This window comes from Pogona vitticeps, chromosome 1 (genome assembly GCF_051106095.1).
Source record: "Pogona vitticeps strain Pit_001003342236 chromosome 1, PviZW2.1, whole genome shotgun sequence".
Lineage (NCBI taxonomy): Eukaryota > Metazoa > Chordata > Lepidosauria > Squamata > Agamidae > Pogona > Pogona vitticeps.
In genome coordinates, this window is record NC_135783.1 from 31,574,057 (window position 1) to 31,590,233 (window position 16,177).

Here is a 16,177-nt window from a genome sequence, read left to right on the forward strand (position 1 = left end):
AAAATAAAGAACTGGAAAAACTAACGAAGTACAGAGACCTGGCAATTGAAACATCTTGCATCTGGAAGAAACACACTTCAGTCATTGGGGCTTTGGGAACAATATCAAGAAATTTCACACAGTACTATAAGCAGTTGCAGATCTCATAAATCACATCATCAGAGCTACACAAATTGGCAATATTAGGAACAGCATACATACTGCGTCAATATTTAACAGATACTTAGGTTTTTGGTTAAAACTTATATCTGTTATATAATACCAGTCAATGTTTTTATAATTTTGACTATGCCTGGAGTTAAAACAACAACAACAACATCCCTCATGCCATTTAACAGATATATGAGACCGCTGGGAGAGATCAGTCAGAGTTTTGGAGTTTGCTGTCATCAGTATGAATCTCTGAACCAAGGCTCATATACATCTCTGTTTGGGATTCATAAATTCTTTTTAAGAAATAAATGAAAAAAAATCGGAAAACAAATGAAAGGGTGCCTCTCATGGTCCCCCCCCCCAATTTGTGATGATCCAAAAGTCATATCCCTAGTTATCATACCAGGGATTCTAATGATCCCCGATGTGGAATTTGCTTTTTTCATAGTTGGCTGACTTTTACACTGAGCTAGTCACCACAACTATGACACGTGTTTTTTAGCTGGCTGGCTCAGAGTGCTTTTCCACTACTAAAATATCATATTTGTAAGTCACACCATCACACTTTATGTTCAGTTTTGACATTTCTGTTATGAAGTTCAAGATCCAAGTTGCTGTACTTGTTAAGGTTTGCTACTTAAAGTACACAACTACAGATTTTACTATAAGTAAAAGCTTTTTTCTTTCACGGTATTTGATTTATTTCTGATCCTGAAGAGTTATGAGGCAAATCTCCGTAATTACTAAACATAAATCATAGGCGTCATGCTAATGTTAATTTTACTATCAAGCTTGAACCAGTGTGCAAAGCAAATATTCAAAGGCAACACTGTACTTCAGCAGTTACAAAATAAGTAGATTTTGTTACAATTTTACTTCACGTTAGACATTCATAATTTAAGCCTTGAATCTAACACTTACCGGTACAGTTAGTGCAGTAACAGCTGGAGGGGTAAATGTTGGGTCATTCTGCTTCTCTTGATAGATGACACGATATTGAGAAATAGCACCATTAGGAGAAGTGGGGCTGGTCCAATTTAGAAGCACAGAGTAAGCACTTACAGCTTCAGCCCAGGGGGCTTTCATGCCCCAAGGAGGAGCTTCTAAAGTCTGTGTTGAAGACCAAGAACTATCTACAGAACCCTTCGAATTCTGAGCTCTGACACGGTATTCATATTCGGTGAAGGGATGAAGAACATCCGTAGCATCAATAAATTCTAAAGCACCTTCAGACCAGATGAACACAAGCAGTTCCTCCTGGGTGCCAACCAGACGTCTGAAAAAATGACAAAAAATGTATCAATAAATAAGTTCCAAACTGATAAGGGTCATCCGATGCAGAAGTAAAAAGCCACGTAGCCCTAACGCAGATCAGTATTTATCATTAACAATATACTCTTTCTTGACAGATCTTGACCTTTGTCTGTTTTTAAAAAAGTAAAGTCAAAATGGAGGAAATTATCATGCTAGGCTTCTTAATGTAACAGGAAGAGTGAAAGTTCCTTAAAGTAATCTTTTTTTAAAAGGGTGAGATTTCTCATCTTCCTAAGAAAATGAGAAGCTGTCTGGATAGCTCAGTGAGGCTGGGAGTTCAATTCCTCACTGTGCATCCCATAAGAACCAACCTATGCGACCTTGGGCAAGCTGCACAGTCTCAGGATGCCCCCAGAAGAAGGGAATGGTAAAACAATTCTACCTAGAAACCCCCGAAAAGGGTCAGCATAAGTCAGAATTGACTAGATGGCACCAGCAAAGCACTGAAAATATGTGCCGTTATCATGCGCTGGGTCTCAATGTTTATTAATATACATAACATACATAGTTTTCCTTTCCTTTTGCTGGCAACTAACAGTGTCACAAGTGGTGTTTTAAAGCAACCATAGAAACTTATATGTCAGTGCAAGCTGGTGTATGTGTCAGGGTCAAATCAGACACTATAGTTAGTATACCACTAGAAAATTAAAGCCTTTCAAGGAACCAGTTCTTCCCTAAGCATCTTCATGTTTGGGCACTAGCATGCAGCCTGCTGATCAGCCATACAACAAAGCACATTTTTTAATCCTTAAAGAAATACCATTTCTAACAATGACCCATCTGTAGCGTCTTGTTTGACTCTCAGAAGACTGCCTTGCAAGGGTAGTTTTCCAAATCGGGAGGCAAAGGAAAATGTTGTCTGTTAAAATATTTTAAAGGACCAAAGGTACATCAGGTGGTGCTGTATTAGCAAAAGTTCCAAGCGAAGGAATTAAAAAGAAGTTTGAGAAAACACAAATCCATTCTAATTTCTGAATCTTGGAAGAAGGTCACTTTTTAAACATTTCAAAGCTTCATACAAATCATTTATAGCAATTTTAACCTGGGTGGGGGATAACGTCAATCAGCAAAGGCTGTAGGACAGCATGTTTTCACTTGCCAGAAGAATACTAGTTATTTGTGTTTCTGTTTAGTATATTATTCTGCATATACCATGCTCTCCCAGTGAGTTATAAAATACAGCAATTGAAAAAGAGAGAGAAAAAGGTGAAAAACGACGTTATTATAAGAGCAGCAAACCTCTTTTTAATTCTTGTGAATTTAGTTTGCACTGCAAAGCATCTCAATTAGCCACAATCACAATTTGTTGGGATCACAAATTAGCGCGCACTGTTTAGTAACACAGAAAATCTGTGATAAACAGCTTCCCTGCACTGATTCATCAAATATGCCACCCAACAACGAGCTCTCCCCTAAGGAAAGCTGAACAATGTAGTCTGGTTAAAGTGTTTAGATCTTATGACTGCTGAATATTTAATGAAAGAAGCGTATGCTTAGGTAAATGGTTCCATCTGTAGCGCTAAAAGCAGAGAATATCATATCTGAATAAACTTCAGTATGAAGTGGTTGAATAGTCTCTCATCTTTTCAAAAGGCTAAAGATTTAGGATTCAACTGCTCATTTAAGTGGAAGCATTCCTCTGAGGTGTCAGTTTTAGGAACAGTTAAGTGCCACTGAATCTCCATTTTAAGATTTTCTGTCTTCCCTTAGGTAAAGGTGTTCGGCTGTGTTCATCGTGACGCGCTGTCAGATAAAAACATAATCTGGATATTTTAGATGCTTATTTTGAAAAACTAGAGGGTGAGAAACTTAATTCCGATTCAAAACAAAAAGATACACTTCTATGGATTCAGTTTTTTATTTGCCTGGGCATGGCTATGTAAGCTTCCACTTCATTGTCAAACTACATTCTTCCCACATGACAACTGCACATACATTCAGTGCTTTGCTGGTGTCACCTAGTCAGTTCTGACTTATGGTGACCCTTTTCAGAAAATGTTCAGGAGCAGTTTCCCATTCCCTTCTTCTGGGGACGCCCTGTGACTGTACCCTTGGCCAAGGCCACATAGGCTGGCTGCATTCAGAGGGGGCACAGTGGGGAATCGAACTCTCAGCCTCTGGATCTGCAACCAGATACCTAAACCACTGAGTTATTCAGCTAGCTAGTTCTGCCTTTTACCATTGTATATTTTAAAAAGGGTAAAAAAAAATCAGAGTTGAACAACTCTATGTATGATAAACAGAACAATAAACTTTTTAAAGTTGAAAGATCTTAAACGTGTGCACCTTTAAGGGCACATAAGTTCCAGTAGCACTTTCATATGAACCGATGAAAACTTGAAGTAGAGATAGCTGACGATATTCTTAATCCTTGCCTCCATGTGTTCCCTGTGAGGGGATGGAAAGGATACTTGCTAAATTCCTTGTTCTCTTTGATTTAGGCTGTCTCAGCATAAGAAGGCAATTCAATGAGGAATTACACACACACACAGAGAGGGGGGGGGATTCCTGCCTCCAACATAAGAATGAGATAAGGAGAATTTGCAATTTATATAGAAATGTAAATTGGATAAAAATGTAAATTGCAAATCTTGATGGGAAGGAAAAATGGTACTCCTTTTGGGGCCACTTTGTCTTGAAGAAGTAAATCAAACATATACAGCTTGTACAGAGGGAGAAGCTTATTATTTAAAAAGATGCAAAGAACCAATTCAATGCATCATATTTATAGCAGTCTACAGAGTCATGGCAACTGTTCAAAGGGCTGAACATACAGAAAGGAGCCAAATAAATTCTGGACAATAGTTCTTGCTTTCCCGGAGCTGTATCATCACTCAAGAGGCTTCTTTCATACATTCCAAACCCTCTTTCCACCCACTTGCTAAAATACCACTCCTCCACTTCAGTTCTACAATATGTTACAAATAAAATTCTACAATGTCTTCAGAGTGTTACCAGAATACCAATAAGCAAATCAAGTCAAAATTTCTGTAAAGGAGAAAATAACTTCCTCTTTCACTTTTCCCAGGTAACAAACTGTCCTACTGTGCTTATTGTTGTCCCCTTTAAAACAACAACAACATTGCTTGATGTTATCAATTTTATTATTATTTACTTTTTAATTATTATTTATCTTTGCTCTCATTTGTGCTTGCTGTCCCATGAAAAAGAGAAAGAGAACATAGATGTAGGTGGACATTTATGTGTATGTATCTATCTCTACCCGAAGGGTGGCGTCAATATCCTAAATAAGTAAATATAACTGCTATCACAATTTTGTTATAACTAAGGCTTCAGATTTTACTAATAAAGGTTTGGAATTCAGCTGGGTTGTTGCGGGGAGAAGGTGTCAGGAAGGTTATAAAAGCTCTCTGAAACCTTGCAAATATACGTCTTTTGGTTTTAATGAAAAGCTGCCTACCCACTTGCAGGTTAAATAAATTTAGTTTGGTGTATAAACGACAACAAGGCAGTGGCAGCAAATGATGAAAAAGAAATTACATACCATAACATCCTCCAGAAATACTGCAGGCTTCTTGCTATAACAGTCTGAAGCTGTGAGTGGGTATCACATGAAAAAAAGAGAACTGTGTGCTTATATCCCATTTCTGTTCTTACATATTTCTGATTTTTCCCCCACAGCTATCTGAGAAAGATGTGATATTGTTGTTGTCTAAGCACATTTAAACTTCAGCTGAAATAACTGCCAAGTGATTCATGCCTATGTAGGTGAATATAACGATTGTATCTGGAGCCCCAGTGCGCCATTTTCATTTCACTTTAAATAAAAAACAAAATGTATCTATGTCAGTCAGTGCCCTTCTGCTGTACTCAGAGGTATCAAACAGGCTACAATTATGATTGTGAAGTGATTGTGTCACATTGGAGGAAGGTTTATTGCTTTCGAGTCTGCTAGGCAGTAACACATTCTGTTTCATATTACTCTTTATATCATTGTTTGGCTGTGACTGGAATAATCAAATGCCATCAAATACTGTCAAATTCAATTTACAGTATTTTCCACTTTCTCCATTATATTTCCTGTTTTCCCTTTCTCTGGCTGCTGTGGAATTGCAGCTGTGTAATCATCAGTGTTATTCACAGAACCAGCAGAGTGGAGCCATGTCTTGGACAATGAGAGGTACTTTATTTCCCTTTATACAGAGTTGAGGCTTAATGTATCTAGTCATACAATTAGCACAGGAAAAAAAGGGAAATATTTACCGAAAAAACAAACAAACAAACAAAACCCAAGTGCTCTAGAGACTAGTAACAGCATTCAGCTGAACAACTGGCTGGGTAGCTCAGCTAAAGGGATGAATTTAAACTCAATGATACTATTTTTTTTTTTTTTTTGCTTTTTCGTTCTTCGTCTTTCTAGTAGTCTTAAGGCGCCGAGTCACAATATTATAATAAATTTATTTATTTATTTATTTATTTATTTATTTATTTATTTATTTATTTATTTATTTATTTATACTTGCATACCACCACATAGTACGCACACTCTCTGGATCATAATAATAATAATAATATAATTTATTGTCATTGTAAGTATATACACAGTATACCATACAACGAAATTCACATCATACAACAAATACTATTTAAAAAACCCTGTTGCTAGCTAAAACCTATCTTTATATAGAATTAAATGAATTAAAATAGATTCAGACATCTCAGGCAGCAAAAGGACTAATAACATAGTGCTGTTTTTACAAATTTCTTAAAAAACGAAAAGGCACCTGACAGATCTCTGCTAGAAGCCTGCTACAAAGGGAAGGGGCCACATCTAAAAGAGCCTGGTTCCTGGCGTCAACTCTTTTGGCCTCCTGAGGTGTCACCATTTCTAACGTCATGGACTGCAAGCAGCAGGAGGCTGTTTTGTGGGAGAGACTTCCATCAAATATCGAGGTCCTTTCCCCAACCTATGCTCTTGATGTGGATACCCATGGCAACTTCCTCAATCATCTTTCCCTTGGCTGATCTTGTCATTCTTGCCTCCAAAGTTGTAAGAGAAGCCTTCTTCCAGTCCTTCCTTTTTTTTTTATCTCCATGGATCTAACTTCTACTGTTTCTACAGCTCTTTAATTTTTAGGCCCTTCTCTATTTTGTTCTAGTTTCATTTTCCTATTCTGCCTCTTGGCCAGGAACGAAAAATCCTTGTTCTTATTGATATAGGCTGTCTCAACATGGCAAGATACCCTGAGGAAGAATTTTAATATTCCACAAGGTTCCTCAGCTGAAGCTGGGACTGAGACAGAGCGCTCTCCCCACCAAACTCCATCAAGGTCTCTGTACTTTATTCAAAACAACTCCAGCACCCTTTTTGTTTGAGGGGGAAAAACACTTACACAGACAGGAAGCCTAAAAGAACTGATAGATTATTAGAATGCCAAAATAAATAGAAATAAAAATAACAAAACTATAGATTCGGTGCTTCAGATTCCCAAATGAAGCTGCAGTCATTCTGATTTGGCACAATTTTGAAAATCTGTGTAATTTATGCAACTGTGCAATCTCACACAATTTTTATTTTTTTATCCAAATGCAGTCCCTTGAAAAATGTACTGGAGGTGGGAAATCTGCATGAAGTTGGAGGAGGGAGAAGCCCCCTCCAATTTATTTTATTTATTTATTCTATTTGTATCCCACCTATCTGGCCGTTGTGACCATTCTCCAACCTCCCATGAGATTTCACTTCACAAGATTTCAGGTGTTAAACTTCATAAGAGTTACTTGTGAAATTCAACACACCCACCCCTAGTCATTTATGGCCTTGTCTTCTAAGTCTAAGAAGTAACAGGCATATTTTCATTTTTTGTATTTCTCCATATCTTGCCTATCTTCTATTTTCGTGATTCCCTACCTTGGGTCCTCAGATGTTCTTGGACTCCCAGAAATCCTGCCCAGCACAGCTAGTGGTGATGGCTTCTGGGAGTTTTAGTCCAAGAACATATGGGGACCTAAGTTTGGGAACCACTATAAATCTATTTGGTTACTTAATGCAATCATTTTTGCCAGGAGTGGAATGGTGGAAGGACGGCAAAGGTACAAAATTACATGGCCTTGTGAATATGTGATAGTAACACTGTCTCACAATGCAAATCCCTGAGCCAGCGGGGACTATTTTCCTGTTCTTCCCAAAGAAAGACAGGAAAGTAGAAATGCCTATCAGCATCTGATGTCTGGTTGGTTTGAGGGTGGGACTCAATGAGCCTCGTTTCAGGTTCGCCCACTCCCAGTCAGTTTCCTTACAGCATGGCAGCCCATGTGCCCTGGGTACAGTCTGGTGTATGTGGTTGCTTTTGAGGTCGAATAGGAATTTTTGGCCTGCATTACCAGATTGGCATTTAATAGCTATGTGGGTGAGTTTTTGCCTATCCCGTACAGGTTACCCATGGGATGTATTGGGCAGATTGGGTGGTGGGGCCATTTGAAATAGGTCACATGGCCTTAATTGGGAATGGAGAGTTAGCTTCAGTGGGTTCCCTATAGGCACACGGGGTGCTTTTGGCACAGCGTCGTGGCAACTTGGATCCTGAGGTCCCCTTGCCATGATGAGGAGTGTCTACATGGCCTGATCTGGCCGCTGGCTGTCCATGGAAAGGGGGATTGGATGTTTGGCAGCTGGTGAGGGATCCCCAATTTTAGCTGTCTGGGTGCGAGCTGTCCGGTTACTGCTCAGACCAGGGGCATGAGACTTGCCTGTTAGGGGTTAGGAAAGGGGTAAGAGGTACCCCTGGAGCCTGCCCCACAAATCTGCACTATGTTCAGGCCCCTCTGCAGGTTAAAGGTGGGAAATATATTGCTAATTAAGTGGTCCAAGTTAAATCCAATACCTGTGTCTGTCTCTTCATTTCGGGATTGGGTGGCCAAAGGGCTGGTGTGCATGGTTAGCGGGGCTGCAGTTTTAACCTATGGCCTTGCTGGGCATTTCTCACACAGTATATGGGACATAGGTTTGTGCAGTTAGGATTGCTACCTTTCCCCCCCACCCCACACTTTGTTTCCATCCCAGGACTTCTTGTAATAATTAGTTTATCCTTTTATCTACAAGCTGATCTCATATCTCTCTATCTACACCACATCTGTTGGATATCACACAAAATCATTTCTGTCCATAATTAATGATATGAAGAGAAATAACTTTTACATCCACATTTATAGAAAAACACCTAAATAAACAAGAAGCAGTGTGATAGGGGGAAGCCAGAAAAATATTATAGGCATGCAGAAATCAACCTGTGAGCTGTTGGATTTTAGCATGTATCCTAATACACATTTATATTTAATTTAATTATTATTTATTTATCACTTAAATTTGTATACCGTTCTCCATTAGTGCTGAAGCACTACTCTGGGTGGTTTATAATAGTTAACAAAACAAAATTAAAACTGCATTCGTGAAGGCTTTCACAGCCAGGATCTAATGGTTGTTGTGGGTTTTTCGGGCTCTTTAGCTGTGTTCTGAAGCTTGTTCTTCCTAACATTTCACCAGTCTCTGTGGCCGGCATCTTCAGAGGACAGCACTTTGTGCTCTGGTGTAGTTTGCTTGAGAGTGGAGTATTTATGGCTGTGAGATAGGCTTTTGTCCTTTTCTGGAGATGGGTGAATAGTGTGTCTTGTTGTGGGTATATTGTTGTGATAAGGAGCAGAGATTATCTGTCACTGTGATTGATGGGTGTCATTAGCTGTCCTCTGAAGATGCCAGCCACAGAGACTGGCAAAACGTTAGGAAGAACAACCTTCAGAACACGGCCAAAGAACCCAAAAAACCCACAACAACCAAAATTAAAACTATTTTTACAAAGACTATTTCCATCCTCCTGGACTTATTAAGCTAGTATAGTTGACATTTTAAGGCAAACAGAGACTCCGTTTAAATGCTGCTTTTACAGCATTATGCTACTAATATCACAGCTGCATGGTCAAGATTCAAAACAGCTGTGAGAATGTTAGAATAAAATAATGCGATATAATACAGTGCATTCCAATATTGCTCTCACCAATGCTGCAGCTTTGATGGAACCCAGTACCATTGGCTTGAATATTTCCCATCCTATTCAGCATATTAATATGGGAAGAGAAACTTAAATATTTGTAAACCAGAATAAAACAATAACAACACAGTGAAGGCTACAATATGGTGCAGAACTGACACTTAAAAAAAATAAATAGAGGTATTCAATAAGAACTACCTGTAAATAAAGTACTCTTTAATTATTCCATTGGGTTTCTTAGGTGGTGCCCATTTCACTTGTATAGATGCTGATCCAGTGGCCTCAATGACAGGTGGAGCCAACATCTGAGGGGGGGCTTCATCAGTCACTGCATATGCCCGTTCACCAACTCCGCAGCCAACTGGAGGTAAAGAAAACCCACACTTCAGAGATCATGTTTTCTTTCCAACAATGTGAAACACTGCCTTAATTTTCCAATAACCAGCCAGAGCATAATCTGAATGTAAACTTTCAGTGTTTTTAAAACTGGTGATACCATAAATGCCATATTTTATAAAGAACTATTAGTTTCCAACACAAATAATTGAAGGGCAAGTTTAAGCATAAATTTCCCATAAAAATGGCCACCCTCCCCTTTCTGTCACTTTGTTTTCCTCCTTTTAGTGTACTGATTCTCTCTCTCTCTCTCTCTCTCTGTGTGTGTGTGTGTGTGTGTATGTGTGTGTGATGTGCTATAAAGTCTTATTTGCTTTATAACAGCCTTAATAGTGTTCTCATGGCATGTGAGATATTTAAGGGGTGGGATACTCACTGCCATCTTCCTGTGAGTATCCATGATGAAGTGGGGATTTGAACCCAGATCCTCTGAATCCTATTCTGTTACCTACCTATTTATCTATAGTTCTCATTTATATCCATTCTAATGGTATTTTATGATTCTCAATATAAATAGCTGGTAAACCACCTTTCTCCATTTTAGACATAACAGTCTAAATTGACCATCTAGAACTATAGTTTAAGATAAGCAGTGTTGGCATATTGATGAAGAAAACTAAAAGGAGAGGTGAGAGTGAAGCACAGGGTCCCAACACTGTTAGTTTGTTAAGCTGCATACGAGTATTAGTGAACTAGGAAATATATCTCAGACACATGAACGTCTTTGAAATCTTGGTCCTTTTTTGACACATTCAAATTTCACAGTCTGGCCTTCTCCTCCCTCCTGCCCCCCCCCCCTTATCAAAATCTTGCTGAGACTAAACAGAAAGGCAGAAAAGTGACAACAAAAAACAGCACAGGAAAATTACTAAAATGTTGTTAGCTTTGGAGTAAAGATTCCTAAAGCACTGGGGATTGGTGCTGTTAGTTTTTCAACACTATCAGTACTACTTTCCCAAAGGTTCAATATCAATGGCTTCTTTGTAGTTCCACCAATATGACATACCAACAGATCCCTTTAAGATCAGGTTTCATACATCCCTTGTAATCTTAAATAAGAGAGCAATATCCTTCCACTTTATATGAATAATAAAAAGAGTGATAAATTCTTGATGTAACATCAACTGATAATGGATTTTACTCGGTATGTACTTTCAGGACAGTTTTAAAAACACCCTGTTTTATGCTTTTCATAATGCATTTTATATATTAAAAAAAAAGAACAACATCCCCCCCAATGCTAACCGCTTACATTTTCTTTTAAAATATTCATGATGTAATATGGAAAAATGTAAAGTGCCCCACTCAGTGCCAGACTCTGCTTTTACTAGGTAAACATTTCAGTTCATTTTTTGAAATAAGATGTTATCGGTGTTACTGAATCTATTTTAGAAAAACTGCACTGTCTCCTGATCACAAAAGAGAATTACTTAGTGTCTTACCATCCTGGCAGGCTTGTATCCTTATCTCGTATTCTGTGTATGGCTCCAGACCATCCAAAAGAGCAAAGTTGGGCTGGCCAACTGGTTTTACAAGAGGGGAGGTACTGCCAGCATTCAGTAATATATTATACTTCAAAGGGGTATTGGTCTTAAATGATCCTGTAATGAAATAGATCACAGTTTATAGGATGATAATTGCTGTTTCAGATGAATCTACAAACTAGTGGCTTCTTGCAGTCATGAGAGCTCTGGGTGCGATCAGACACCAACCTGGAAGAACAGAAATGCCACATTGAGTATGACACCATACTCAAACATGTATGTTGAGCATTTCACTGACTGCTTGCATCTATCAACCAACCAATGTCAGCTCAGTCAGCGTGCTTGTGAATAGAGATGATTTGACTATCAAAGATATACCACCCAAATTCTTTGATACATTCAGATAAATATAGAGAGAGGCTGAGTGGAACGTATGTAGACTGTACCCATTTCCTGGTATCCTTGCCTTAAACAGAGCATAGGGTTCTTTCAATGCGAAAAGGAAATTTGCTTCTCTAGGGTTTCTGGTCATTTGAAAAGAACTGAATACACACATAGATTACATCCATGCAGACCTCCCAAATGTGTTCGAAGTGGGTCATGATATGAAATCTCAAGTTCTCACTTCCACAATTCTTGGAGCTAATGTAAATGTCTGAATATAGAAGGAATGAAGCATTAAGTGAAGTAATGTTCATGCATGAATCAGGCCAAAGCACTCACAATTCTTTTGACTTTACATTTTACAATTAATGAAATATATAATCATGGTACATATATTCTGTTATTCTGCAGGAACCCAAATTCAGAAGTGTTGAATGTTAAAATTATACAGAATGAGAATAGTGTAATGGAAGGCTTCTGAATAGAGACAAAAAAAAATTAATTCAACTCAAGAACTTAAGAGTGCATGGAATAATCCAGGCATATGTTTTTGAATGCTTAAAGAATAAAATTATCTCTTTGTCCATTGGATGTATAGAGCACAATCCTATGTGCCACACAACCAGACACGAGAATGAATCTGGCCCATCTGAAGTCACATTGCAGCCCTCTACGTTTGCCCAGATACCCAGGGTTCCTTTTCCATCAGACAACTATTTGTTGCTTTCCTATCTTTTGTGTGGAGTATTTCCCGGCCTAAAAGTTTGAAATTCCTCTCCTAGAGAAGGTGTTTGTTTGTTTGTCTTATTCATAGGGTGGCTTTCTCCCTAGAAGGGGACTCAAGGCAATTCACATTATTAAAAAGACTAGAATTTAAAAAAACCTCGATATGTTATACATTAAAAACCATCTTAACTTAAAAAAAATAGCATTTAGGGACTGGGTTATTATTCTTACAAACCTACCAGAAACAGTGAGTCTTCAGCTGTAAGTGGAAGGATAAAAGGAAGCTGGCCAACTTAGCCTTCCATAATAATGGAACAGCCAAAGAAACAGCCCTCCCTTCTTTCCCCACCACCTATTTGTGAGATGGTAAAGAAGAGGGCTTCATCTGATGATCTCAAGTGCTCACATGAGAAAATACAGTCCTTCAGGTAGCCTGACATTTACTTATTGGCTAAATGCCTATTCCACCAGTGGTCCCCAACCTTGGGCCTCCAGATGTTCTTGGACTACAGCTCCCAGAAGCCTTCACCACCACATCTGCTGGTCAGGATTTCTGGGAGTTGAAGTCCAAGAACATCTGGAGGCCCAAGGTTGGGGACCACTGTATTCCACCACATTGCTTTAGCAGCAGGCTGCCATTACTCTACATTGCTCTGCCATTGCTCTACATTCTACATGGCCTGAGCCTTATTATCATTTCACTTAAATATCACACAGTACCTTGAGCTTACAGAATCCCTTATATTTCACTTATATTCTGATGTACCTCGAAGGAGCTTTATTCTTGGAGCAAGAATACATGGTAGGTTGGGTTGAGAGGGAACTACAAGAGATCAATGGTATACAATGGACTTCATTGTATATCCTGATTATCTTTACAAATAAAAAAGTTAAATTATTCCACTTTTTTCCTCCACACTGTAGGTACATATTTTGTGATCTCACCATCTATGTCATAATGACTTTAATAGAGCTTCTGATCCAAAAAAGTAACATTTCAAAACTCTGGATCCTATAAACCCAGGGGCAGCTTCACTTTAAAGCTATAAAAAGCAGTCACTTTTAACAGCAGATTCTGAAAGTGGAATGCCATTTTCCCTGCTCCAGACTCCTTTTCCATTTTATGTCAACTGGTGGAAAATGGCATTTCGCCCCCCCCCTTTTTTTGCTTCATATGTAAAACTGTCTGAAGTTGGCACTATGGGCAAACATCGAATACACGAAAGTAAAAATCATTAATTGCCTTGACTGAATTTTCCCAGAGAGTAATGCAAAATATGTTACTCAGCATATGCCAAAAGAACATACTGAAAGATAATGCACTTTTTCAGTAGGATGCTTCCCTTATTTTTAGATTTCCCATATCAGGTGATGCTTTTGAAAAAATGAAAAAAAAAAACTAGATGTTCATAAGAAATGGAACTGTGATGATCAGAAAAGCTTCTGCATTTAAAATATCTACAGTGAGTCTGAAACTACCGTTGCATTGATGTTTTGACAGGTGAATGGAATGAAATGGGCAGATTTGTTAAAGTCAGCTGGGGAACCACATGACTTGGTTAGTTCCAGAGTTCATAAATTTATGTCAGAATAAAGGGAACAGTAAAAGCACAAGTGAACCAATTTACCCTAAGTGCAAATGGCAGTTTTGTTATTTGGTGTCAAAGTTACCGTGAGCATAATGACAACCTGCCATAACACATTTTCATGTTCACTAAAGAACAAGGATTTAGTTGGTTAATATTCCCAGCAATGCTCCTTTTCATAATTTACAACAACTAGATGCTGATAGGTTATTTAACATTTATGAAGTTAAGATGTAATCAGAAAATCCTGATTATCTTTACAAATAAAAAAGTTAAATTATTCCACTTTTTTCCTCCACACAGTAGGTACATATTTTGCAACAGGACAAGTCAATCAAACAACACCTTGGGCTGTTTTTCTTCTCTGTTTTCTTTTGTACTCGGACAATGACTAGTGGACAATTCTGTGAAAAATATCATGAACGGTTTAGGTGGCTTATAAGGAAAATTTGTACAACAGGCATTTTTAAAACAATGTTCTGTTTTGGCAACAGCTGATTCAAGACACTATTGCAATTAATTGGTAAAAAGCCAATCATTTTGCTTGATTTCACGCCTAATAGTGACAATGGTCAGATTTTATTTTCTTCCATATCTCTCAGAGTTTTACTTCTGCTGTATATTTCATGTACTGTATTAATATTGAAAGTAAAGTTTATTTCTCCAGCATTTATTATTAAAACGTGTCTGCGTTATCAGAAAGCTTACATATCTGGCCACTTCTTTTATGTTAACTACCTGAAGAAAGTTACACGATTTTATCAATGTTAAAAAACTTTACTCCTCCTAAAAGGGCAAAAATGAGACTCCAATCTGGGATCTTTTTTACAAAAGCTTTTTACAAAAACGCTATAAAGAAACCCTCCTACAGTTACTTGGCTCTAAAAACGCACTAACATAGGTAAGGAATGGCTACTAGTGAGGAAACATGAGAAACATAATTCAGCATTTAGAAGGCCACACTTTTCCCCATCCCTGCTCTATACAGTGTAAGCAGGGGTGGAGAAATATGCCTGTTTTGCTGTCTGTCATATATAAAACAAATTTTGTTCACTCCTTGTCCACTTTAATTTGTATTTTTTTAAAATACCCATAAAAGTGCTGATGCATTTTCATCTGCATTAAAAGTTATACCTATTTCCCCACAACATACACATTTTTAGAAGCACTCTCCTATCATAATTGCTTTTCCGTACAAAATTTTCCTTAATGTACACATCTTGAAAATATGATGTCTCCTTGAATGAGATATTTGGGGATCCACAGAAATGTAAATTGTCAAAGACTTTCATTTACATATATCTTTTCTTTTATCCTCTTTACAGGCAAAGGGAGAGGAATTGCTTGCTATTGTTTGTGTAGACTATCTGGACTGCTGCCACTGGTGTGGTCAACATTCAGACTCCCTTTGCAATGTAAAGCTTATTTATTAGTTTTATTTATATGCCACATTTTGCCCAACAAGCGACCCAAAGCGTCTTACAACATTAAAATTCACACAATTTAAAAACAAATAAGTTAAATATTAAAAATAAATTAAACAATATATGATTTAAAATGCAATTAAAAGATTAAAACATAAAAAAGATTAACATTTCTGCTGAAATGGGGTTCAGGGATTCAGTTGTAATTGTTAAAAGCCTGCCTGAAGAGATAGGTCTTTAGCTTTTTTCGAAAGGATAAAAAGGAAGGGGCTATCCTGATCTCCTGAGGGAGAGCATTCCATAGCCTGGGAGCTGCCACTGAGAAGGCCCTCTCCCGTGTCCCCCCCTCCTCTGCTAATCTTAATTGCATCCTTTTTTCTGATGGCAACATGGGCACAATATTGAGCAGCAATATTGGGGCATTTTTCTGATGTCTTGAACTGTGGATATATAAGCACAATATCTCACATTCATAAAGCAGATGCTTTTCTGAAGAACTAATTAACAATACCCTAGTAGAAACATTGGCATGGACATACCTATGGGGCCGTGCAGATGCGGAAGAGCATGAGAGACAAGATGAATACTTATGACTCCCTGATTACCAAAGGTTATTGTGTGGATCATTTATTTCCTCTAAATCTTCCAACACCACTTTCTGAAACCAGTCTCTCTGAAGACAGATTATATGGGGGAAAAACTAAAGG

At 38.0% G+C, this 16,177-nt stretch overlaps 1 protein-coding gene across 1 annotated transcript in view; it reads right to left on the reverse strand.

Annotated features, from left to right (window-relative positions):
- USH2A (usherin) overlaps window positions 1–16,177 on the reverse strand; it is a 559,229-nt gene that overhangs the window by 88,165 nt on the left and 454,887 nt on the right. Inside the window, exons 57-59 of the mRNA XM_078392221.1 lie at window positions 11,309–11,467; window positions 9,669–9,831; window positions 1,075–1,429 (exon numbers count right to left, since the gene is read on the reverse strand). Of these exons, the coding sequence (XP_078248347.1) occupies window positions 1,075–1,429; window positions 9,669–9,831; window positions 11,309–11,467 (677 nt within the window). The remainder of the gene's footprint in view (window positions 1–1,074; window positions 1,430–9,668; window positions 9,832–11,308; window positions 11,468–16,177) is intronic.